Raw genomic sequence first — 25,666 nt, 5'->3', positions numbered from 1 at the left:
GAAAATGGTGACTTCTGATCTACGATGGCTGCAGGGAAATAGAGGAATTATTAAACAGGTTTGTGCAACACTGCTTTTCCCTCCACCCTGAAGAATTAGCAGCTATTTAGTTTCCAGAGAGAAGTGCTAAGTAAATCCCTGCCTTTGCTGGGTGGAGGGCTTGCTTGCAGGGACCATTTTATCCAGCCTACACATCCAAGCATCCCATCTTTTTCCATCCTTCTTCACCAGCTCTTTTTGGGGCAGTTGTTTTGTCTCTTGCCATTTGTTCTCATTCATACCCTTCCCTTTTTCTCCTTTTCCTTAGTTTTCTTTCACTGATCTTTTTAGGGTTTTGCTTCTCCTCTAGTGATCTGATCTAAATTTTATAGTTATCTAGATACTGCGTATCTAGAGATCTGGATTTTGTAGATATCTGGATCTCGAGGTTTTGTGGACCCCTAAATATCTTGATATTTAGTTTTTATAGGTATTTATCTATACAATAGAATCTTCAGTCTGACTCAAGCAGGGGCCAAGGACTCATGCTTCCATGCAACCTTGGCAAACCCAGGTGAAGCTCAGAATTATGCTGACTTTATTAATATAATTTCTTCCTCTTCACTGGCTAATTGCCCCAGTAATTTGGGTTTCTGTTAAGCTTTTTTGTTTTCAGCTTGACTATCAAGGTGCACATTTTATAAAGCATAAAAGAAGGGCCTCTTTCCTGGAAGCTTTTTGTTACTATATGTACTTATATCTATATTTATCAAATAATATAATGATAATATAAGATTCCAATGCTTTCAACTGAAGATCGTGCTGCTACTGTCCCACAAGGATTTTACATGGATAATTACTCCCTAATGTCTGTAGTTAACATGACACTGTATTTTCCTAGTCCTGGAATGAGGAATTAATGCTCTAGTAGGGATTTTGTTTCTCCCCCCCCCCCCACCCCATTTTTCCCAGTCAAAACACAGAGTGTGGTTGTAGGACCATTCACTTGAGACCCTTTGGACTTTTTTCATGGCTGGGGAACCCAGGTTGGGTTTTTCACGCTGGGCCTGTGTGTGGGTGCCAGATAGGTGCTGTGCTGTAGCACCCTGCCCTTGATGGGGAACTGAAGAGCCTGAGAACAAGCACATGGCCTACACCCAGCTCCGATGGTAGCAGTTGACAAATGTTGGCTTTTGAAGGGTTTCTGCTGTCCCTGTGGCTTTTCCAGGCACCACACGTCAGTGCTGTCACTGAGCATCCCTGGTGAGAGCATCTTGGTTTGCTGCCCGAGGAGCAAGCCCCTCTCTCACCTGCTCAGTGCCAAGGTGACAGTGTCTTACTGAGCGCTGGGATTTGGGACAAATTGTTTTCCAAGGCAACAAATGCCATTTCCTCAATCTGTCCTCGAGTGTGTTCACATGAGAGGTGTCTCCTGATTTGTAGCACAGAAATGGTTCCTGTCCTGTATTTTGTGCAGTTTATACATTCTGTGTGTGCATGTACAACCTGTATGTACGTAGCAAGGAGTTCAGCACCACAAGGAGCCCTTGCATGAAGGGAAGCAGTGAGTGCCAAGCCCTCACATGCACCTCCAGGGTGCTCCCATCTAGTCCTGCAGCAGAAGACCTCAGCTGCCTACAGCCAGGTTTTAGGTTGAATCACAGCAGTTTTGGAGCATAGAAACTGAAGTGGATTTGGTGGGAGGGACAAGAGGTTCCCTTTGAAGACCTCGTGAGCTGACTGCAGCACTGCAACTTCCCCATATGCTTCCTATAGGAAGAGAGAAGTCAACACATTCACTGATGACCTCAAGCTGAGTGTGAGCATCAGTGTGAACAGTGATCATCATTCAGTGAAAATGTCTAGACACAAGAGTTGCCAGGATGAGTGATGTTGGCCACATCTACACCTTGGAGAAGACTCTTTTCTTTGTGGTCCTGATGCCTGCCAGATACAAAGAAGTGTAACTCCTGCTTTGAGCAAACAGTTTGGCCAGGTTCAAGGGAAATAAATTTAAAAAGCAAGGCAATATGGTGAAGCACGTGCAGGGAGCTGCTCTAAGGTTAAACATTATACAGAAGTTAAATTAAAGTCCAGCAGAGTGCGTGGCAGAGGGCGATGGGACAATCCTTCTCCCAAACCCTCATTGTGCAAGTCTTGCTGCTCACGGCAGCAAGCTGGGGGAGGCAAATAAACCCATTGTTTCCCATGTTTGCAGAAAGGATCTGCCTGAACTGCAGCAGCCCATTGCAACTCACTTCCATTCCCTTAATGAAGATGGATGAGGGATAAATCGTGCCAGACAGTTGAGCCTTTGGCTTTGTCACAGTCACTGGGGATTTGGACTTCATGGGCAGGCTGCCATAGAGAAGATAAAAGGACAAGCTGAGTCTTAAGAGTTACTCTTGAGCTTAAAACAGTGGAGACATTTTGCAGATCATTTATTTGAAGACATTTAAAGGATTACAAAATATATGTCCTTTTGCATTGGTGTGTGCAACAAATTAAGGCAGCTTTTGCTCACTGTAGTGGTTGGTGCCACACATGCATCACTGCTTGATCCCATGAAGCTTCATGACATAGATCAGTACTACCTCTCTTTTGTAGAGAAGGGTCTTGAAGAGTGAGGTCCTGCTCCACAAGGATGATTGAGCTCAGCCAGGAGAAGGCTTCACCTCATCTTTCCATCCCCAGGAGAACATTAGGCAGGAGAGGGTGAAGCTTCCTGAAAGGAGGTTGTAGTGAGGTGGGGTTTGGTCTCTTCTCCCAAGGAACGAGGGATAGGAGAAGAGGCCAGGCTGAATAGAGTCTTGGGTGACATGGTCTAGTGTGAGGCATCCCTGCCCATGGCAGGGGCTTGGAGTTAGATGATGTTAAGGTCTTTTCCAACGCAGACCATTCTATGATTCTATGCTGTTATGGGGAGACTGGTAGCAGGGTCTAATGTGGTGTTTTCCCAGCAGTTCCTATGAAAACACTTAATGATTTGCTAATGCCACACTCGAAGAACGTTGGAATTTTGAGGGGAACATGAAGGAATGATTTTTAAAAGAGCTTTTCAGAGTAACAAACTGTTTAAACTCCCCATTCCCCCATTGCTGCTATCAGGAAAGTGGGGTTTTAAAGGCAGAGAGCACAGGTCTCGGATAAATGGGGATGTGGACCAAAAATGCTGATTTCCTTAATTAAAAAAGAGGGGAAAAAGGGAAGGGAAGTTCAGCAATTTCTGGTCATAATGCAATTAAAAAATCCTATTTTTTTTGCCAGAGTTTTCCAGCATTATAATATCCTCATGTTTGATAAGAGGGAATAAGAACAGAGGAACTGGGTTCCTGTGCAGTGACTCTGTGCTAGGGACCTAAAGTTTCCTGATTGTCCCCAAATCAACTGATTTATATATGGATTTTAATGAGGAGGAAAATCTTGAGCAAGGAGTTGTGTGAGGGATGCCAAAGGAGAATGAAAGGATGTGGTCCAAGATAAGGGCAAAGTGTTAAAACTTTAATGTGCTTTATCATGGAGGAAATCGGAAATCTTTTGAGAAGTGACAGGTTTGGGGAGCAGAGGTTTGGCTTTGAGGGCTGTATCCCAAATGTTCACTGCTCCAGTGCTTCCAAAGCAGAGCAGATCTAATCTCTCTGGACATCAGTGAAGCATCTGACGTGCTTGGAAAAGAAACAAAAAAGAAAGAAGAAAAGATGGGAGGAAAAAAGCAGATTTAATAACAGGAAATCTTTATTTTAAACATTACTGCTTTCTCTGAATTTGAGGTATTTTAAATGCAAGCTGGTAGGTATAAGGGGTGGCACTGAGTTTATCCTATGGGAAAGGGTGGGGTTCATTGGGAGTTTTCTTCTTCTGTCTTACAAATGGCACTGAGAAATGAGTTAGCATAGAACCACAGACTAGTTTGTCTTGGAAGGGACCTTAAAGCTTATCCAGTTCCAACCCCTGCCACGGGCAGGGACACCTTCCACTGGAGCAGCTTGCTCCAAGCCCCTGTGTCCAACCTGGCCTTGAACACTGCCAGGGATGGGGCAGCCACAGCTTCTCTGGGCACCCTGTGTCAGTGTTTATTATCCATTAATTAAGTAAATTATCCTTTAATTAAGAAGACTCACAAGATTGTCCTGGAGAGTAGGAAAATCTGTGTTTCTTTTTTGTTGTTATTCATTAAAGGTGGAATGGACTGTATCCAACAGAGCCAGGGGAGGATCTGGGGTTGCCTCCTTAAAACCCCCTTCTCTACAAGGCTTATAACCGCTTCTTCATCACAACTAAACTCTGCAAGCTTTAGGAATACACTGCTGTGGTTCACTTTAAGGCACTGAACAATGTGCAGTTGGAAGTATCGGAGTTCATGTCTCTATTGCCTTGGCTCCAGCTGCAGAACCGGTGATGCTCAGAGGAATGTTTTTGAATTATTAGGCTGAACTCTGCATTTCTGGGCCAGAGTCATCTTGGTATTTGGAGGCCGCTGGGATGGAGGTAACTTTGCCAGCAGCTCGTAAATTTGAGCCGGGCTTTTTTACCTTAGTCAGGAAATTCATGTTTGAGCTTTATTTAAGCTGGGATTCACGGTGATCTAATCCCAGCGCACTGCCAAACCCAACCTGCCATTTGTAATATTCTTTTTTGGCGTTTCATTGCTGCTCTTTGTTTTAGCCTTTGTGTTTTGGGTCGCTCGATTCCCTCTCCATCATGTTTGTTCCCAGAGCTGCTCATCAGAAGGGGATGAATGCACCCAATCACCCGGCAAAAAACCTCTCTGGTAATTGCAGAGGCAGCGCGGAGCGGCTGGACCCGCATGCGTGGGGCAGAGCTGACCCGCTCCAGGCTTTCCAGGGAAAAACACAGTGAGGAAATGCTTTCCATTTCTCCAAATAGCAGCTAGAGGAAAGCATGGGGTGGCATTTTGCAAGTCCTGGGACATGATGTGTATGTGTACGTATATATACACACATCTGCACTGCTGGTGTTGCATCAAAGTCCAAAGTAATACATATAGAATAACATCTACTATGATAATATATGTAATAGAACATTAATGTACGTACACACAAATCTGCATTGCAGCTGTCCAAAGTAATATATATCTCTAACATAATCATAATTATAATGTAATGGCATATGGTGGTATTTTGCAAGGATTGGGAGACTGTGTGTATGTATATGTGCAAGCACAAACTGCATTGCAGTGTCATTATATATATACACATACATATTATTATATATATACACATGTATTATTAATGCATATGTTGTATATTATAAATATACAATACATGCATTATTTAGGTATTAGATAACAGTAATACAATAATAAACACACACAAATCTTCATTGTAGGTGTCATATAGAAGTCCAAAACAATATATATATACATTTATAAAATCTACTAGAATAATAATATATACAATGTAATGGAATATTATATATACATGTAAGTCTTCATTGCAGATGTCATGTAGAAGCCCACAATAATATCTATATTATGATAATATCTATCTCTTATACTAGTATACATAATTATATATGCACACCAAAAGATCTGTATTGCAGGTGTCATATAGCAGCTCCAAGTAATTAATCAAGTAAAACCCCACTTTGTTTTTGGGTTATGGTTTGTCATGGAGCTTAGCATCCTTCTTGTAAAAACCTTCGTTTTCCCTTAATTCTGAAGCTGCAGAAGAGCACGAGCTAACACGAGAAAACCCTTTCTGCTATGGAAAAGCACCTCTGAGATGGATGCTTAAAATAGTTCAGGGAGTAGCCAGCAATGGAAATCTGTCCAGATTTCAGTTATTGCATCTGCTCATGGAAAGGTGAGGTGTGTCAGTTATCTCTTGTGGGTGCAAATGGTCTTATTCAGTACGCAGGTATGTCACTGGGAGCTGAAAAGGCTGTCAAAGCTAACTTTAAATTATATGTATTAAATCAGTTTTAAAGGCATTTAAGTGAATCCCCCAAGCCAGCAGCTGGTCAGTACTGGGCTGATGATGATGTGAGGACCCTGCGTGGTCCTCAGAGCAGTGCTGTCCATGTGCCTCCAAACCTGGCCTGGGCAGTGATTTTTGTGTGGCGCATACAGCACAGTAAAGCTCATTTCCCACTCCACTCCCCCCCACCCCTTCTTTTCTTTTCCTCAGATTGAATCAAATAATCACCTGCTCCTGCTTCTTATCTCAATTGCCACTGTATGCTTGCTTTAAATAACAATACTCTATTGCCAGAAGCTTTAGATTAGCATTAAAGGGGGAAAAATAATACTGTGGAGAGAGCAAAGCCCTTCAAAGACTTGCATGTGAGGTATGCTCGTGGTAGGTCATCTGCCATTTCAGTTGCCCATGCATCTGGCCAGTCCTTAAATCACCCGTGATTTACTCCTCGTGTTTGCATCATGTGGGTGCTTAAAATGATAAATAACTCCAGTCCTGCTCCTGTGCTTATGCCTCAAATCACAGAAATGAGGATGCCCATTTAATTTTACCAGTGATACACACAGTGATACTTCCTAAACTGCCTCATGTGCATGTACACAAACTTCTCTTATTTTACTGTTCTCAGTACAAGTGGGCATCCAGGAGCTGCTAAGCCTGGTTTAATCCTGAGCCTGCTTCAGGAGGGATTACAGCCACTAGTATAGGCATTAACGCTGCAAGACAGGAGTGAAGCTTCCCAAAGTGCTTACACAGCACAAAGAAACTTTGCTGAAGCCTTTTGACTCGGGCGCTGCTTTCTCCTCTGGGCTGCAAGGGAGAGAACTGTGGCTTCTAGAATTACATCACAATTAGGATATTTGTAATAATAGAGGCAATATAAATAGCCTCATGGCATAAGGGAAATAGACGGGTAATGAATGGGTGCGACCTGCCTGTTGCTGTCTTGGTTTTGCTTTCTGGCTCGTGCAAGCCTTCCCTCTGTACAACATCTGGTTTTCATCTGCTACAGGAAAGCCAAATAATTTCAATAAAACCAGGAGAAAACATAATGCTTTAACTCCCCCATCCCGCCTCGCCATGTACAGATGTTAGCCTGGGTTTCAGGCAGGGCTGTTAATGAATTTGGTCAGCCTGGGTTATTGACAGCGTGGATGCTGACTTGGATGGTTGGGTAAATGCATCAGCTGATGGACAATGCAATTAGAGCTTCACGAGGTCTGAAGTGATAAATAACGTGTGGTGAGGTTGCTCTGAGTTCTGGTGCCTCCCCCAGCTGATGTTCCAGTGGAATGCTGAAGCATGGAGGAGATCCTGCTGGTCAGAACAGCCTTGTTCCAGCAGGACCAGCTGCCTTTGCTTGAGCATTAAGCACACAGCAACAGCAGCGCTGCATTAGCATATGACAGAGGTACATGGCCTAAATGGTCAAATACCAGGTATATCGATACAAAATGAAGTATGTAATATATACATGAGATATATTAATAGAAAATACACATATAATTTGAGATGTATAAATATAAAATATAATGTATCTTTCCTTGAGATGCATAAAAATGAAAGACATTTATTATTTTCTTTATATCTACTCCTTTAAGTCTGACTGAAGTTGTTGTTTAGGCTAATTTGAAGGTTTAGATGTAGTGTGGGTCAGTGTCTGCTCAATCTCCAGCACATTAGCAGCCCCCCTAAGTTTTTAAATAATACTTTATTGATCTCAGGCTTTTAAAGAAGCCCAGAAGCTCTTAGTGAGGGCTTGGTGGTGTGCAGATGGAGCATAGGTCTTGCTATGAGCAATATTGGCCTGAGCAATTAGGTATTCTAGGAGTAGTTAGTAATTCGTTTTTCCATTTAGACCTCAGAACTCATCAGCTCCTGCCCCCACTGCGGTTTTGTTTCTGTGAAAGCTTTGTTGAGGTATAATTATGAGAAAGCAAAAGATTGGAAGACATGGACTGGTGGAAAGCATCAGGGTTGGAACTGGATGATCATAAGGTTCCTTTCAACCCAAACCAGTCTGGGATTCTATGATTTCTGGTTTTCAGTAGTAAGTACATCTTCTTGGCAAGAGAAATGTAGCTAGGAGAGGGAGCTTTTTGAATAACTAGGTCACCTTACCTGCTAGCATAAGGTGTAAATGATCTGTGTGAGTCTGTAGGAGCCAGAAGTTTGCATTTTTACTTTAATGGTTGTAATTTTAAAATTGCTTTATGGTTATCATGATGAAAGATGTGAACTACTCATTTTTCCAAAGAGTCTATTGAAGTGTCTAGCTTTCAAGTGGAAATTCCTAAAGTGAAGGAAGTTTGAGCTTACTATTAAGGAAAAACACAGATAGGTTGTAGTTAACTTTTAAGTACGAAGTAAAATAGCTTTGAGCTTACTATTAGGTTTTCTGTTTGGAGAAAAACTTGTACATTTCCATCCAGTTACAGAATCACAAACTGGCTTGGGTTGGAAGGGACCCTAAAGCTTTTTATCATTGTTGCTTCTGGCCTGGGAAATACTTGCGTGAAATGTGGATTTCACCACCTGATAAAACCTATCAGCCTGAATCGCACTGCTAAAACTCTACCCCTTGCCCAGCTTTCAGTTTCCATGAGGAGCCCTAAAAGCCACCTCTGTGCAGCAGAGCCCACGACACCTGAACAGGCACCAAAATAAGGACCAAAGCCAAAAATCATCAGCTACAATTTGAGTACCTGCAAAGTGAAACAGCATTTATGTGAATCCTTCAAGCCTCTGTTCTGCGTGGGCAAGCAACAACACTGAATATGTTCTCCAGAGCAAGGAAATACGAGTTCAAGTGCTAGCACCTTGTTCTTCAGTTCTCTTGCTTGTGGTTCCTGTTCCACTCAGCCTAATGAAACCATCAATGCTTTTATGGCAAAAAGCACAAACCACAGAGCATTTATGGTGTTGGTGCTGCAATGCTTCAGGAGAGCTCTCACCATGCCTGACCTGCAGCCCTGAACTGCCTTTGAAACACTGACCTTTAAAAGCTCTGAAGTTTTTCTCTTACATTATTCTTTTCTTCACTGTGCTGCTGGAGCACCTTGCAGAGCCAACCCCCTATTTTCCATTACATGGAATCATAGAATGAATCCTAGAGTGGTTTGGGTTGAAGGGACCTTAAAGGTCATCCAGCTCCAACCCCTGCCACGGGCAGGGACACCTTCCACTGGAGCAGCTTGCTCCAAGCCCCTGTGTCCAACCTGGCCTTGAACACTGCCAGGGATGTGGCAGCCACAGCTTCTCTGGGCACCCTGGGCTAGCGCCTCAGCACCCTCACATGGAAGAACTTTCTTATATCTAACCCCTTTTTAAGTCTGAACCCATCACCCCTTGTCCTACCACTCCAGTCCCTGATGAAGAGTCCCTCTCCAGCATCCTTGTAGGCCCCCTACAAACTGACTTGACTCAACCCACATTTGATCTGACTTCGCCCCCGACTGCCAGATCCACATTTATTTTGTGCTGAGGAGCAAAGGTTCTTCAGACAAGGCTGTGTGACTGGGGTTAGGAGTTTACAGTTGTTCGAAAGGAGTTATTTTACTTAGGTGTTCCATTTTTCAGTGCCATCCTATTCCTTGCCATCGAATGAGTTTAACTTTGTGCATCCTGCTGTGAACCAGGGCTGGGGACTTGGTTAAGAGGGTGCAAGAAGTGAACAGTTCAGAGTTGGTGCTTAAACATATTGATAATTCAATGTGGATATATTCTGACCTCTTTCTGCCTATTACAAGTGTTATCTTTGAAACATTTGTTTGCTAAAGTGGCACTGGAAGAATTGCAAATGGAGTAATAATCCCAAACCCACTTTTACCGTATGGTTTTAGGCTGGCTCAGGACCTTGATCTGGTTGGGAATAGGATTCCCCGTGTATTTATGCCACGTGGCCCAGGGAGCAGCAGAGTACAGATGGGGACCTCTTAGGGTGATGTTGGTGCTCAGCGTTGCTTGTCTTCAGTCTTTGATTTTGGAGCTCCTTAGCACTAATTCCACCCTTTCCCCCCCTTTTTGTACAGCCCCTAACTGTGTGGAATATTTTTCCTATGCCTTGTTTTATTTTCCTCCTGGATTTTAATTATAGTGGCTTTAGACAAGGCGGATGAGGAATTTTCAGTAGCTCCCATCCATCTGGATGTCATCCAAGCAGAGAGACTAGGAAGAAAGAGCAGAAAAAGGAGAGATGAGCAGGGTAAGAGCCTCGCATCTCGGATGCCAGAGGCTGGGTGACCAAAGCCTTCCTGCTGAAATCCGGCCAGCACGAGGTAGGACAATCGTGCTGCTGTTCTCTCGGGGGCTTATAAACAAGAAGATGGTCTCAGCAAAAGAAAGAAAGGTTTCTTTCTGTGTTTTTCCTTTCTGTCAGTTTTTTAAGCTTCCTTTTCTATCCTTCCTCCTCCTGCTGCACTGCAGGCAGAGCTATTTAGGAAAGAAAAGTGGGTTTCACATGACTTTAGTTTTTTAATGTAGTGTTTTACTTGATGATCGAAGTCATTAAAGGAATAAAATACCCTCTCTTTAAAGATGCAAGCAAACCTTCCTTAGCTACCACTTTGAGGATGATGTGTTCTTTAAGGGAGAGATCTTTCAGCTCTATCCCCATAAAGCCTTTCCAAATTGCTCCAGCCCATACATGCTGAATCATTTTGACTCTACTACATTGCTCAAGTGGTCCTTTCCTTGGTATTCTCATCAGCTTCCCATCTGGGAGATGTATAATGAGAGTAAACAGATACTATCTGTTGGTGGTGACTTTATAGCTGTATGTATATAGAGTAGAGGTTTTGGAAATGGATAATATGTGATGGAGAAAGTGAGAATCAGGATCTAAGGATCCAACCTTTTTTTCCCACTAAGATGGATACCTCCACATAGATGTGCTCTGCTGGGTTTGATTTAAATCATATAAACTGTGGTTCTGTCTTAATTGAAGGGGGAGAGCCAAGACATCAAAACTCCATGTTTTGATGTATCCTTGGCTTTTATGAACACAAAAATTAGGTTTTGGATCAGGCATCATGAAGTCACCCTCGCCCTCTGGAAGCTCTGTGCATCATCTAAGGGCTGTAGCTGGAGAGCTGGGATTGTACCTTTGGGCATCACTTTTCTGCCCTCAGTCCTGCAGGGAGGAATGCTCTTGTGCTCTACCATAGAATCCCAGACTGGTTTTGGTTGAAGGGACGTTAAAGCTCATCCATTTCCAACCCCCTGCCATGGGCAGGGATGCCTTCACTAGAGCAGCTTGCTCCAAGCCCTGTCCAGCCTGGCTTGAACACTACCAGGGATGGGGCAGCCATATCCCTGCTCCAGGAGCAAGTGCAGCAATGCCATCAGCTCCTTTCCTTGCAAATGCTTTTTCTCACTTCATTTTTACCAACCAAACATCATTCGTAATGTCCCACTCTTCATTCTGATGTGTTGCTGCACTTTAGGTCACCACCTGCTTCCAAATAATAACTGAAGGTGTGTGTTTTTGTGTAGGTTATAAATGATAATGTTGTGCTCAGCACAGGGAGTGCTTGTGTTTCCCTTCCTTTTTCCCTTCCTTTTGCTCCTCTGTTTAAAGAGCCTTTTTTCACACTGGATCAGTTCATTGGGTTCATCTGATGGATCTCTTGCTAAAGGTGGGAAAGAATACTCTGAATTTGTCCTTTGCAGCTTGGCTCAGCCTGGCAGATGATGTGTACTCAAAAGCTTCTTGGGTTTTCCAGCTATTCCAGTTCATCTGGTTAAAGATAATATTACAGCTGCCTACAAAGGGTCTACCTTATCTCTGTATCCCAACACAGCTACAATGATACCAGCATCAGGCTAGGGTTTTTGTTTATTTATTTACAATGTATTAGTTACAGAAGAATTGCCACAAGGTTTAAACATACTGTAGTGATTCTGCAGAGCTTGGAAGAAGAAATGCTGGTCTAAATGGTTGGAGAGCTTGCAGGGTTCTTACAAGGGGACTTGTACATCGTTTGTTTCATTACACAGTGATGGAGGCAGCCAAATATCTTCAGACTGGGTTGTAATTGAGAGGCTTCATGAGGCTGCAGGGTGGCAGTTGAATAGTCTTGATCCGGTTCTGGGGCAGCAGCACAAGAGGGACATGGAGCTGCTGGAGTGAGGGCAGAGGAGGCCATAGAGATGCTATGAGGGCTGGATCAGCTCTGCTCTGGAGCCAGGCTGAGAGAGCTGGGCTGGGGCAGCCTGGACAAGAGAAGGATCCTGAAGAGGAGACCTGAGAGCAGCTCCAGTGCCTAAAGGTGCTGCAGAAAACCTGGAGAGGGGCTTGGGACAAGGGCCTGTAGGGACAGGCCAAGGGGAATGGCTTTAACTTGCCAGAGGGGAGACTGAGATGTCCCTTCCAACCCAAACCATTCTGTGATTCTACTATTCTAAAAATATTGGCATTGTGCAACATTCTCTGCTTTGTGGAAAGCTTGAGTACAAAATCTCACTGCATTTCTCTTTATTTTATTATTGCAGGGTTTTCTCTTTGGTTGGATTTTCTTTTCTTTAAAAAACTAAAGCACTGTTCTCAGAAACAGTGACTTTAGCAGTATCAGAGAAGATTGCACAAAGCTCAACAGGGGATTTTGGCAGGGTGGGCTTTGCAATGGAAGCTCATCCCCTGCTTGGAGACCTCTTGCATGAGAAACTGAATTACAGCATTGTGCCACGGGACATGGGCCATTCTGTGCTCATGTGGCAGCTGGTCCTTGATCTAGAGGTAGTGATGTTCGGTGTCACGTTTACCCATAGCTTAGTAACCTTCTCAGTTCATAGAAACCCTGTCCATCATGATTCCAGTACACCCCCATTAATATTTTTGGAAAGGTGACAAGCAAATTGTCCTATTTTGTTTTACCTAATGGCTGAAAATACACATTTTAGCCCTTGCCTTCTCTCCTAAGACAAATAACTGATAGAAATATGTTGATTTTTGAGACTTCTTTTTCACCTCCTGAAAAGAATCAGTGCTTTTTTCTGGCACTTATCAAACATTCTGGTTTGCTGATGATTGCTCTTTTCAATGCTATGCATCAATCCAATGAGATCATTAGTTCTTTCAGTGATCTGGCTCCTGCAGGTGCTGTGCTCCATCCCCATACTTAATAATAAGCATTTTTAAGCGTTCGTTTCACCACTTGAGCAGTGCTCAAAAGAGGAACAGATATTTTCATGGATCAATCGGGTATCCCATGCTGCCTACTGCTACTGAAACATTGCAAGCACTGGAAAACATGAGCATGGCTGAGCTGCTGTGCTGTGAGCGATCCTGACTGCGTCTGATGCATGGAAATCTGATGCTGCAGCTTAATAGCACTTGAAATTGTGGAATTGCATCCAGAAGACTTGCAGATTATTCCTGTAATCCCCCAGAAGAGCAGGGAAGGGCTGGAGACGTGTGCGCATGTTTAATCTTGTCCTTAACTCATGTTGTATTTCACATGGCAGATAATAAATGTGGGGTTGATGGTGTTGATTTAATGGGAGAGCTCTGATAGGGGTTTGGTTTTCAGAGGGGAGGGTGTGTATTGTTTTTGTCTGCAGCTAGTAGAAAGTAGCTGAGGTCTAAGAGGAAGGATAACAGAGGCAGAAGCCAAGCTGGCTCTCATGTTACAGTGGTATGTTTTTGTTGCTGCTAACGTGTTTTTGTTTTTCTTCATTACACATAGTTCTCTTGGGAAAAGCAGGAAAAAATATGTGTGTAAAATATACATGAGGGCTCCGTGCCTCTGGGAAGAGATTCCAGATGGGAGGCGTTGCAATGGAGACACTTTCTCCTGCCTCTCGGTTTGTGGCATTGATCCTGGGGACAAGCTGCAGGAAAACTTGTACCAGGCCAGAGCAGTGAATGCTTCATTGTGTTTTAGTGTGTCTTGGGCTGTCCAAGTGTGCAGTGGGAAGTTCAGACTTTGTCTCTAAACATTTATGGCCCTGTGTAGAATCATTATATGGAAAAAAGGAAGAAAATAGGGTCTTGAAGGGACTTTGAGAGGCCTCCTCCAGGAGCTGGAGTGTGTCCAAGGATTGCACACCAGACCGGATCCCTCTCCCTAAATTAGAGGCTGATGGTTGGTGAGGAGGGAATGGAAACTGCTGGGGAGATGCCTCTCCAAGGGATGAGACTTGCCGATGGGTGAGGTTTCACTTCTGTGATAAGCAGCAGCTCTTGGCTCTAGCTAAGGTTGACATCTTCAAGACCTACTCAGACATTGATGGTGTGTTTCCTGACCTGCACTTGGGCTGAAGGTCCACAGCTCCACCACCCCAAGCAAGCAGTGTTGCAGCAAAAGCTGCAGCCCACACTTGGGTGAGCCATCAGCAATGTAACCTGTCACCACCAGCTCTTCAAACAGGTGACTCCCAGCTTCAGCAAGTGCCTCTGGGTGCTGCTAGAGATGTCAAAACGTAACAGTGGAGATGGTGGCTTGTGTACTACAGAACGTGTTGTCCTACAATGTTATCGTAAGAGAATGTTGTCTCCTGCATGGATGTTTTTACATAATGAAGTTATGTCCTAAAAAATTGTTCTTGGTTTGGCATGTTGTGTGTTGCATCATCTGAAACATTGACGCTTCCAAGACCAACGTGCTTCTGGCCAAAGAGACCCAAACCATGTTACTTTTGGAAGTACATGAAGCCATGGGTGAGGGCAGCCTTTCTTCAGCTGCCTGTAATGCTTGATGCACTAAAACGTTATGGGAGATGCTTCAGAGACAGCAATTTAGCCCGTCTTCTGCAGAGCACTGAAACACATAGATGAAACATGGAAAACCAGCATGGGCTGCACCCCCAGAGCATGAGCAGCAGCTCAGGGAGGGGATCCTGCCCCTCTGCTGTGCTCTGGGGAGACCCCCCCTGCAGCCCTGATCCAGCTCTGGGGCAGCAACACAAGAGGGACCTGGAGCTGTTGGAGTGAGTGCAGAGGAGGCCATGGAGATGCTGCGAGGGCTGGAGCAGCTCTGCTCTGGAGCCAGGCTGAGAGAGCTGGGCTGGGGCAGCGTGGACAAGAGAAGGCTCCTGAAGGGGAGACCTGAGAGCAGCTCCAGTGCCTAAAGGGGCTGCAGGAAAGCTGGAGAGGGGCTTGGGACAAGGGCCTGTAGGGACAGGCCAAGGGGAATGGCTTTAACCTGCCAGAACAGGGGAAACTGAGATGAGCTCTTAGGCAGAAGCTCTTCCCTGTGAGGGTGCTGAGGCACTGGCACAGGGTGCCCAGAGAAGCTGTGGCTGCCCCATCCCTGGCAGTGTTCAAGGCCAGGTTGGACACAGGGGCTTGGAGCAAGCTGCTCCAGTGGAAGGTGTCCCTGCCTGTGGCAGGGGCTGGAGCTGGATGAACTTTAAGTTCCCTTCAACCCAAACCTGTCTGAAATTCTATGATTAAGAGTATTTTTATCAGTCAGTGTTCTATGACTGCTGTTTTGTGCTCATTTATGGCAGTTGTTTTGCCTGCTGGGGAGCATGAAGTCTCCTCAAACCATGAGTTGTTTTCAGCTGGTCATTTTATTGCTCGGGGATGATTTTATTTCTCTATTGGTATGAAAATAGCATTTGAAGCACTGGTGAAGGAGATTTTGCTCAGTCCTGGGACCTGTCAGACACCCACTATCTCCATTTGATGTAGTGAAGTTTGTGCTTTGGCTGCCGAGTATAAACACTGGGGTGGAGAGGCAGTGTAATAACACCGAGCTTCCCAGCTTCATTTTGGGATACTTCTGTAAATCCCAAGCTGAACCCAGGCTGAAGAGTTTGTTTTTCCACCACAGTGTTTGCTGGCATGCATCCGTGTGTGAGTTTGCTGGAAAACTCGTGCCTTTGGCTGCTCTTCCCAGGGCTGTCCACCCTACGTGTAAAAGAATAAATAGATGAGCAGAGGAGCAGGGATGTGAGCCAGAGCTTATGGATTTTGCAGCCTCTGTCTCCAGGACCCATCCATACTGGCATTTGCCTATGACTGTCTGCCAGCTGAGCAGGATTTTATTCCCTGTTACAGCACTTGAGTAGGAAAACTTTCCCTGTTCGGGAAGAGGACTTAAGCACAAGGCTTTGGTTTGGTTTTGAGGTTTTGTCTTGTTGCATTGTGGTTATGTGGTAATTCCTTTGTTTTCCAGAGTGTTGCTTAAAGGGAAGAAGCTGCAATGGTCTGATCCCATGCTTAAGTATCGGAAATGGGGGAATTTTCTGCCAACATTGAAGCATTTGCCAGGAATGCAGATGCTAAATCCTGTTTCTTACATAGCTGATAGAGCATCTGCATCAGCAGAGTTTGAAATATCCCAAACGAGTGTGTGTTGTAATGACTTTTGTAATACATTAGCTAGGTTATCGTACTCTGTAAGTGTATTTACTGGTGCTCTTTATTCCCATTACATACATTGCCACTTTTATTCAAGTAAATTGACCCCCAGACCTTCTCCAGATCAGTGCTCTCCCATTAAAAAGTAATTTTTCTCCCCTATTGGTATTAGGGAATGTGAACTCTACATGTACAAAGTCAGGTGATCTTAACTGGCCCTATGTTTTAAGGCTAATTGCTGTGAAAGATGCATTCCTCAATGCTCCATCCCAGGATAGTGACTGGATTCAGCAGGGAGGGGAGAACTGCTGTGCTCAAATAGCCTCAGTGTTACAATGGTCAGGGAGGTTTAGTGCAAATGTTTTACAAAGGTGGGACATTATGAGTTGGCATAAACTGCCTATAACAAGAAAAATCTCCAGAGAATATGAGGAGTGTTTTAACCTTCATAAATGCAACTATTGGTACATTTGTTTGGAGACTGAGATGAGCTCTTAGGCAGAAGCTCTTCCCTGTGAGGGTGCTGAGGCGCTGGCACAGGGTGCCCAGAGAAGCTGTGGCTGCCCCATCCCTGGCAGTGTTCAAGGCCAGGTTGGACAAGGGCTTAGAGCAAGCTGCTCCAGTGGAAGGTGTCCCTGCCTGTGGCAGGGGCTGGAGCTGGATGAGCTTTAAGGTCCCTTCAACCCAAACCACTCTGGGATTCATTCTATGATTCCATGTAATGGAAAATAGGGGGTTGGCTCTGCAAGGTGCTCCAGCAGCACAGTGAAGAAAAGAATAATGTAAGAGAAAAACTTCAGAGCTTTTAAAGGTCAGTGTTTCAAAGGCAGTTCAGGGCTGCAGGTCAGGCACGGTGAGAGCTCTCCTGAAGCATTGCAGCACCAACACCATAAATGCTCTGTGGTTTGTGCTTTTTACCATAAAAGCATTGATGGTTTCATTAGGCTGAGTGGAACAGGAGCCACAAGCAAGAGAACTGAAGAACAAGGTGCTAGCACTTGAACTCGTATTTCCTTGCTCTGGAGAACATATTCAGTGTTGTTGCTTGCCCACGCAGAACAGAGGCTTGAAGGATTCACATAAATGCTGTTTCACTTTGCAGGTACTCAAATTGTAGCTGATGATTTTTGGCTTTGGTCCTTATTTTGGTGCCTGTTCAGGTGTCGTGGGCTCTGCTGCACAGAGGTGGCTTTTAGGGCTCCTCATGGAAACTGAAAGCTGGGCAAGGGGTAGAGTTTTAGCAGTGCGATTCAGGCTCATGGGTTTTATCAGGTGGTGAAATCCACATTTCACACAAATATTTCCCAGGCCAGAAGCAACAATGAGAAGTGATTTAGCAAGGCTCTGGCTTAAGTAGCCTAGATGCATTTTATATCCTGGCCATAAGTCAATATATTTCTGTTAAAAAACAATGTAACAGGTCAAAAAAAAAGTCATTGGAGCTTGGTTGCAGGTTGAATGAAAACAAACAAAAATGAACTTTATTGTCCAGGTGTTCAAGTTTCAGGATGCAGAAAAGAATTTGTAACTACAGGGAATAACTTTAAAAGCCAGAGAATGGCTCGGTCACAGATTTAACCTGCCAGAACAGGGGAGACTGAGATGAGCTCTTAGGCAGAAGCTCTTCCCTGTGAGGGTGCTGAGGCGCTGGCACAGGGTGCCCAGAGAAGCTGTGGCTGCCCCATCCCTGGCAGTGTTCAAGGCCAGGTTGGACACAGGGGCTTGGAGCAAGCTGCTCCAGTGGAAGGTGTCCGTGCCTGTGGCAGTGGTTGGAGCTGGATGAGCTTTAAGGTCCCTTCAACCGAAACCAGTCTGGGATTCTATGAAAATTACAAAATTTCAGCATGCTATTTTTTTTTCCCTTGTGCTTTTTTTTTCCTGTTGGAATGAAGATATTTATGATTTTTTTTTTCAAGCATAACATATAGAATTTTAGGGGGAAATTACCTTCAAATCTGAACATAAATTAGAGGTGATGTTTAGACTCAGAACTCACTCCTGTGGAAGCCTACACTATAGGTGAAGCATGTGATGCACATCTGACTTTGTCCTCACTGTTGTATTTTTCGTGTCATGTCCATCTCACTCTGGCTTTGACCTCATGCTGATGTTGTTTGATAGTAAATAAACTTTTCCTGTGGTTTTTTCTTTAGTGCAGTCCCTGTGCATTAGTGCTTGTGCATCTTGTGGACCCTGCACCCATCTTGTCCTTTGCCAGCCCCTCTAAATGCAAAGATTTGAATTCACAAATATTCTGTTTGATTTCCTAAGTTCAGATGAGAGTTTGGTTTCCATGACTGACGCTTTGAGTTTTTCACCTTGCTTATCCAGTTACAAGTCATTCATGCTTTATGAATGCATTTGATTCATGAATTCCAGTATTCACAGTGATCCAGGGAATACGAGTCCTCCAGTGGGGTCTCTTCCCTGATATTAATCTATTTCTTGGCCCAAGCATAAATGAGCTAAATCTTGCTCCCAGTCCCTTTAGTGCCCCATGATGGAATATAACTATGAACATATCTATTATGCAATGGCATAGCCTGTATTCCAATTTAAGCAGTTGGCTTGTCTCGGATATATTCATGGTTTGGCTTTCCAAACAAATTTAATTTATGTTTCAAGTATATAAGAAACCATTTAAAACCACATTTATTAATATGGTTCTATATAGCAAAAATAAAATCATAATGTGTTTATGTTTACCTCAAAGGGTGGTGAGTGTTAGAGGCTCAGTTGAGAAGGGCAGGGCTGGAGACCTTAAATACGCCAGCAAGAGTACATCATTAGACTAGTGCTTTCTGCACTAGTGTTAGTAACTGCAGAAACTGTTATGCCATAGGGGAATGCAGCTGATATTCTATAGGGGAAGGCATTCAGTTAGGATCATCTATCTAACAGCATCGTTTTGCTATTGCTATATCAGAAGAAGTCACTGTAGTGTCTTCCTAGGCCATAGAATGATTTGAGTTAGAAGGGCTCTTAAAGCTCAACAATTTCCAACCCCCTGCTATGGGCAGGCATGCCTTCCACTAAACAGGTTGCTCCAAGTCCTGTTCAACGTGGTTTTGAGCACTGCCAGGGATGGGGCAGCCACTGGGGTTTGGGTAATAACCTTATTTCAAGAAAGACATTAAAATAATCCTTATTGTGGCTGTAATCTGTAACGAATCCAGACTGCATTCATGTTCAGTCCAACATGAAGAGGCCACAAGTCTTTGGGATCACGCAAGGAAGAGCGTGAACTATTTAGCCATGAAACTGTTAATTTCATTTTTTCCCTTCCATCCATGATAAGCATCTCTTTGTGCAGGAGGTTTGTAGGAGGCAGCAGGAATGGAGCTGCTCATTGCTCTGCCTTCTCTAAATCATTGAATCCTGAGTGCCAAGTCCAGAGGGATGCTCGGCTCCTACAGAGTAACGTATTGAATTTTGTTGCCATCAAAATTTTGAGCCTTGGCCAGGAAAAGCTTTGGTCTCCCCGAGAATTTTAGGAATGCTGTTACAGAGTTTTGTCCGTTGAGCTGCTCAGCAGCTTTGAATCAGTGAGTCAGGAAAGGGAAATCATACAAACAGAAGATAATTTGTTTTCGGAAAGCAGTTATAACTCATTTTGTGTTTTCTGAAGCTGAACTATTGTGTATGCCCTGGTTGCAGAAGGACGTGGCATCTTCTTTGAGTATGGATAGATTAGGCATGCAGAAATGGAATGAATAGCACTGTTCTTCAATAGCCCAATAGTTCTGTTAATGGAACATGCTGAGTAAACCAAACAAAACTGCATTAAGTTGTCTCAAGTTCAACATCGGGCGTCTCTTTAGCTACTGGTTGGCCCATCACCAGCGTGTCTTTGCCATAGAGGCAGCCTTAAGTTTTAACAAGCTGTGATCCAAAGAGCTTTCTCATTTACATCAGCAATAAAGACAAATGCCTGAAAGAGGGATATTATGGGTTATGATTTCTGTAGGCGTTTGGGTTATAAAATATAATGTGGCCTGGCATGTTAATCCAGAAGAAAGCTCATAAAAGAAAGACAACTCTTGCACTTCCCACTCCTATATTTGAAATGTTTTCTCCTGACTCTAAATGTTACCTGTTACAGAATAAAAAAGGTTTATCCCTGAGTAAGGCTCTTTCCGAAGCTAATCCTAATAAATAGATCTTATTTCTCTACCTGTGCTATTACTTATAAGGTATAAGGTATAAGCACAGGGAACCGAAACAGAAAATCCTTTTAATATTGCTTTTGGCTTAAATTCCTTATTAAATTATATCAAAAGATGGTGAAAATAGGGCTGCCTTCTGTTTGGTGTGCTCAAGTTTGTGGTGCTGCTGGCTTGTTTGTTCTCAAGTGAGTAACATTAATTAGATATATAGAAAATATCATATTGGCTTAACATGGTGTCTTGGATTAGAGTGGAGGCTACTGTAGGGAAATGTTTTAAAATAATTAATATAATTGAAAACTAATATTAGATTGGATATAAGGAAGAAGTTCTTTACTGTAAGGGTGGTGAGGCACTGGAATGGGTTGCCCAAGGAAGTTGTGAATGCTCCATCCTTGGCAGTGTTCAAGGCCAGGTTGGAGAGAGCCTTGGGTGTCCTGGTCTAGTGTGAGGTGTCCCTGCCCATGGCAGAGGGGTTGGAACTGGATGATCTTAAGGTCCTTTCCAACCCTAACTATTCTATGATTCTGTGATCTAAATATCTCTATAAATACATAGAGATATATAGCTTGAATGTCAACATATTCTGCTTTTTGCTGTGTCTCTGCTTGCTGAGATACCTGAAGGACGATACATAAAAATGTTAATCATAGAATCATAGAACCACAGAAAGGATTGGGTTGAAGGGACCATAAAGCTCATCCAACTCCCTGCCTAAGATCTGATATATCTTCTGCCTAAGACCTCGCCTCAATCTACTCACTTCAAGCTTGGAGCCATTACCCAAGAAATAAAATAGCATTCTGACTTTTATTGCAAAAATGCCTATTTCTGGGGGGAGGATGCCAGGATTTTCCTTGTTGGGAGAGTTTTGGAGGCTTGAATGGTCACCCACATGTGTGGGCATCTTTCACACTCTCTGGAGCATGGGGTAAAGGTGGGGTTCTATGTGTGGGGAGGATTTTTTTGGGGAATAAGCAAAAACCGACTGTGAGCAGCCTGAAAAGAAGTGAAAGCTCTGCAGGGGAGTGTTCCTTAGCTGTGTCTGAAATCATCTTTCAAATATAATTTGCTTGCTCGGCAGGTTTCGGCTATCCCAGAACTTGTTTTAGTCAACTAAAGTGAATTCATATGCAACAGCCTGAGTTTAAACAAATCCCTGTATTCAAAATAGGGGGGAAAAATCATGTTGTTATTCAGGTAGCAAGCCTCCTTTGGTTCTTAAATCATGAAATCTAACCAGATTGCTCACTAGATGTGCTTGGGAAGATTAAAGTAGGTATGAGAGCGCCCACGACGCGGGTACTGAAGGTGTCAAATGCCAAATGTCAAACCTTCTTGCCAAGGTTTCACTGAATTTACCCTTTCTTTTTTGCTTTTAATTGCAAAGTTAAATCTGAAAAGGTCATTTGAAAATCTCCAGATTATAGATGTAAAGCTCTTTTTAATCTTTTCTAATAAATAGCTGAGTAGGGAATAAATCAGTTGGGAGCTCGAATCTGAGCTCTAATATTAAGCCTCATACAAAATGTCCATACACAAACAATACTTAGAAATTATCTTGTGTATAATTACCTTAAATAAGTTTGGCTGAGAAGAAAAGGTGAATGATTCTCAAAACTGGTTTATAAATGAAACATTAATTGGAGCTGTCAGTTTGACAGATCCTGTCACTGTGGGCTGGATTATTATTCGAGTTATTTGGGCACAATTGAAAACACCAGTTTTCAGAGGAGCTGAGTGTCGGTCCTTACAGGTCCCCAATAGCTCTTCAGAGATTTCTTTTAAATGGCAATAAATGACTCCTTCTATGAGGTACCTCACTGAGGCAGGGGTTTAATAAAAGCTTTTCATAATAAAGACTTGAAAGCATTTTGATTTGGGAAAAGCAACAGCAGCAAATCGAAATGGCAGCGTCTGAAATGCTGAAAATACTCTGGGTTATGCTGGTGCAATATATGACATTGTCTAACGTCTGAGTAGCCTTCAAAGCATTTTTTCCCTCTTAATTCCATAGATAATTAAAAAGCAGCTTCCTCCAGCTCATTAAAATTGAGAGTCTTGTTGGAGCACTGTACTTTTCTATTTATTTAAATTAATAAAGCACAGCCTTAATGTAGCCTATAATAACTCCTACTACTAAATCTCTCTTGTACAGCTAACAATTTTTAAACAGTGTTTATCTGCCCTTCATGAATACCAAACTGGCAATGAATATGGTCCCCATAAGCTCATCATATTATTTTATAGAGCATTCAAATGACTTTCACCATATGCTTTTCAGTAAATCTACACTGATAACAAAACCCCAAAGTTGAGTTGCTGGTGATGTGAATGTAAATAAGGTCAGGTGGTGGCTTTTCCAATGTAATGATGGTATCTCCCTCTCTTCACAGGCTTTTGGAAATGCAAAAACAGCCCATAACAACAACTCCAGTCGCTTTGGCAAATTTATCCAAGTGAATTACCAGGAGACGGGCACCGTGCGAGGGTGAGTGGCATCAGATTGAAGATGCTGTATGTCCTTTTATCTGCACACAGAGCCTGAGTAGGCTGCTGTAAGGAGTACACAAAGAAGGTTCATTTTTTTGGACCAGTATTTTTTCCTGAAAGGGAAAGAGGGAAAAAAACCCAAATGTTTTTTAGCATATTTAAATCCATTGGTATGAAAATGTTGGTGCATCTGAGCTGTACATTGAGGTGTGAATACACCTGAGCTGGCTTCAAGCCTATTGAGCTCTCCTTAGGATGTCAACTTTATAATTAAGATGAAATGGAAGTTTTTCTCTTAAGACAGCAGTTAAGGCAGGAAAGAGGAATGTTTTAGCTAGGCTGGGTTAGGGGTGTGGTGCATGTGATGGAAGCAGAGGTGGAGCAAGCTGGCTTTGCTCAGTCCCAGGGGGGATTTAATCTCCAGCTGCCCCGTGGGTGTTACAGAGGTGATGGAGCCTTGATCACTAATTCCCCATATGCTTCTGTCTCTGCCCTGAAGTCTCTTTTTAAGCCAAGCCTTGAGCAGTTAAGGCCACTTTCCCCCCCATTACAAGAGGCGCTTGTCTCCAGTGTGGCTCTCCACAGTTTGTCTCAGCATCTCTGCTGCTACCCAAAGCCCTGCGGATGTGCAGCTGTGACTCAAACCTTCCTACCCTGGCAACGGCTGCCACAGAAGTGCTGTGTGGTTGTAGCCTGGCGATGAAACCTACAGTTGGGCTTACCTAAGCCTGGCTTTCTCCTTTGCTTTGACACTTTGCAGGGCATCAGGTCGTCGCAAAGGGACTCAAGCTGGCTCTAAATGAGCAGAGCTTCATTAACTCTGCTTTTTGTACAGGTTGATTAACTCAGTTGGAAAAACCAAGAGTAGAAGTAGCATTCCAAGGGTTGTGTATGGTTTCTGCCACTGGCTGGGAGAGCTCTTGCTGGGACTTTGTTTTCTTTTAAAGAATTGCTTTTAAATCTTTCTTTCCTTTTTTTTTTTCCCTGGCAGAACAGGTTCACACAAATTGCTTCCATTAATTTTCACATGAGCTGGGTACTCTGTGTACCTTCCTGCTGGTTTGTCATCCTATGTCAAACCTGATGTTCTTTTTCTTCCTTTCTTTTTTCTTCTTTATTTCTGGTGAACACAGCAGTTAAAAGGATAAGCCTAAGGGTTTTCTTAATACCGACTGAAATACAAGGTAACAAGAATCCAACAAATGCCATAACAACATGTTATCTTTATGCCAGTTATGTGGAAGCGGCCTCTATACTTGCAAATTGGTGCAGTATCACTGTATTTGTGTGCTCTAGTTCGTAAAGAAAGAGGGATTTTCTTTCTTCTTAAAAAAACCCAGCCCTTTCTTAGTCTTTGCTTGACAGTGTGGTGGGATTGTGCTTTGCTATGAGCTTGCAGGGCTGCCCCAGTGAAAATAAAGAGACATTTTAAGTAACCTGTGAGCTGTTCCTGGCATATGAGACCACAGGTTTTCCCCTTAGTCTTATAAAGATCACAAGTATTTTATTTCTTTTCCTTTTAATTTAGCATAGATTTTAAGCACAACCCAAGTTAATCATCATTTTATATTCTGCATGTAATTTGTTTTGTTAATGTAACTGTAGTTTGCAGCCCCAGATCAGGATTTTTCTCTCTTCAGAGGCTGAAAGTAGCAGTTGGGTGTTTGCTTACAAACCCTGTGAATATAATGCCCCAAAACTTGAAGCAAATTTCAACTTAAGAGATGTAATAGCCAAGAGCTTTAGTAACAGCCAACTCCACCCCATGAAATGAAGGCTTTGAAGACGTCTTGAAAGTTGATGGAGCATGAGCAATGGCTGCAGCAAACCGTGTTCCCATAAAGCTGTCCTAATTTATGATGTCCTCTTCGATGATAAGCGAGTTGTGGAGGAAGGTCTTTGCAACCTCTTCACTCCTCCTAAGATGATCAAAAGCCTCAAGATCTGACACACTCCATAAATTGCAGAAGAGCCAGATAGGAGACATTTTAATTAAAAGTAGCAGGGCCCTGGCGTAATGATAACTCTGTGCAGTGGCATGAGGCTGTATCTCAAATAACATGAGCTGGTGCTCTCAAACACGCCATGCCAAAGAGTTTTGCATCTTGGTGTTTGTATATGATATTCAGTCTCGGATTTCAGATTATGGTACCTAGGATGCTAAGTACAGGCTTTGTAGCAGACTTAAATGAGTATTTTACACAAAATCATACTCTCAGAACTCCTTTTCTTTGCTCTTAAAGATAGGTTTGATGTAATTGACAATAGTGAACAAAGAAAACGTTTGGAGACATCTACTTTTTTATCCTTCCATTGGTTTTCCTTTTCACTATCCTGTTACAAGAAGGGATATAGGTTCCTCTTGGAATGTGCATTCACTATTGCCTTTGCACTAAGCAAGTAGAATTCCACCAAAACACCGTTTTAGTTGTATCTACCAAAAGAAAAAGAAAAAAAAGGAAAAAAGAAAAAAATTGCCCTGATTTAAATAGTGTCTGGAGCAGATGACTTCTAGAAGACCATTTCAACCTAAATGAGAGTGATTTTCTAGGGGATAGTCTATAATAAGAGCAGAAACCACAGGGGAAGGCATGAAATGTTAAGGCTGGTGGATGTGATCCGAACTGTCATACAGCAGTGTGCTGAGCTGCTACCCAGGGGTGGGAGTGGTATTTGGGACACTCTGTTACCTTCTTCATTTATCTGCTAAAAAACCCTGCAATGAGTATATGGCGTGGCTTGGAATTTAAAAACTGGTACCAGGTTAGGAAGTAGATACAAAA

The 25,666-nt window shown here is 43.2% G+C and overlaps 1 protein-coding gene across 1 annotated transcript in view; it reads left to right on the top strand.

Moving 5' to 3' along the window:
- MYO9A (myosin IXA) overlaps positions 1-25,666 on the top strand; it is a 185,822-nt gene that overhangs the window by 41,032 nt on the left and 119,124 nt on the right. Inside the window, exon 3 of the mRNA XM_034066356.1 lies at positions 22,787-22,881. Coding sequence (XP_033922247.1) covers positions 22,787-22,881 — 95 coding nt within the window. The remainder of the gene's footprint in view (positions 1-22,786; positions 22,882-25,666) is intronic.

This window comes from Melopsittacus undulatus, chromosome 9, assembly GCF_012275295.1.
Source record: "Melopsittacus undulatus isolate bMelUnd1 chromosome 9, bMelUnd1.mat.Z, whole genome shotgun sequence".
In the NCBI taxonomy this organism is placed as follows: domain Eukaryota; kingdom Metazoa; phylum Chordata; class Aves; order Psittaciformes; family Psittaculidae; genus Melopsittacus; species Melopsittacus undulatus.
Note: the sequence above shows the minus strand (reverse complement) of the source record. Positions and strands in the feature narration are given on the sequence as shown.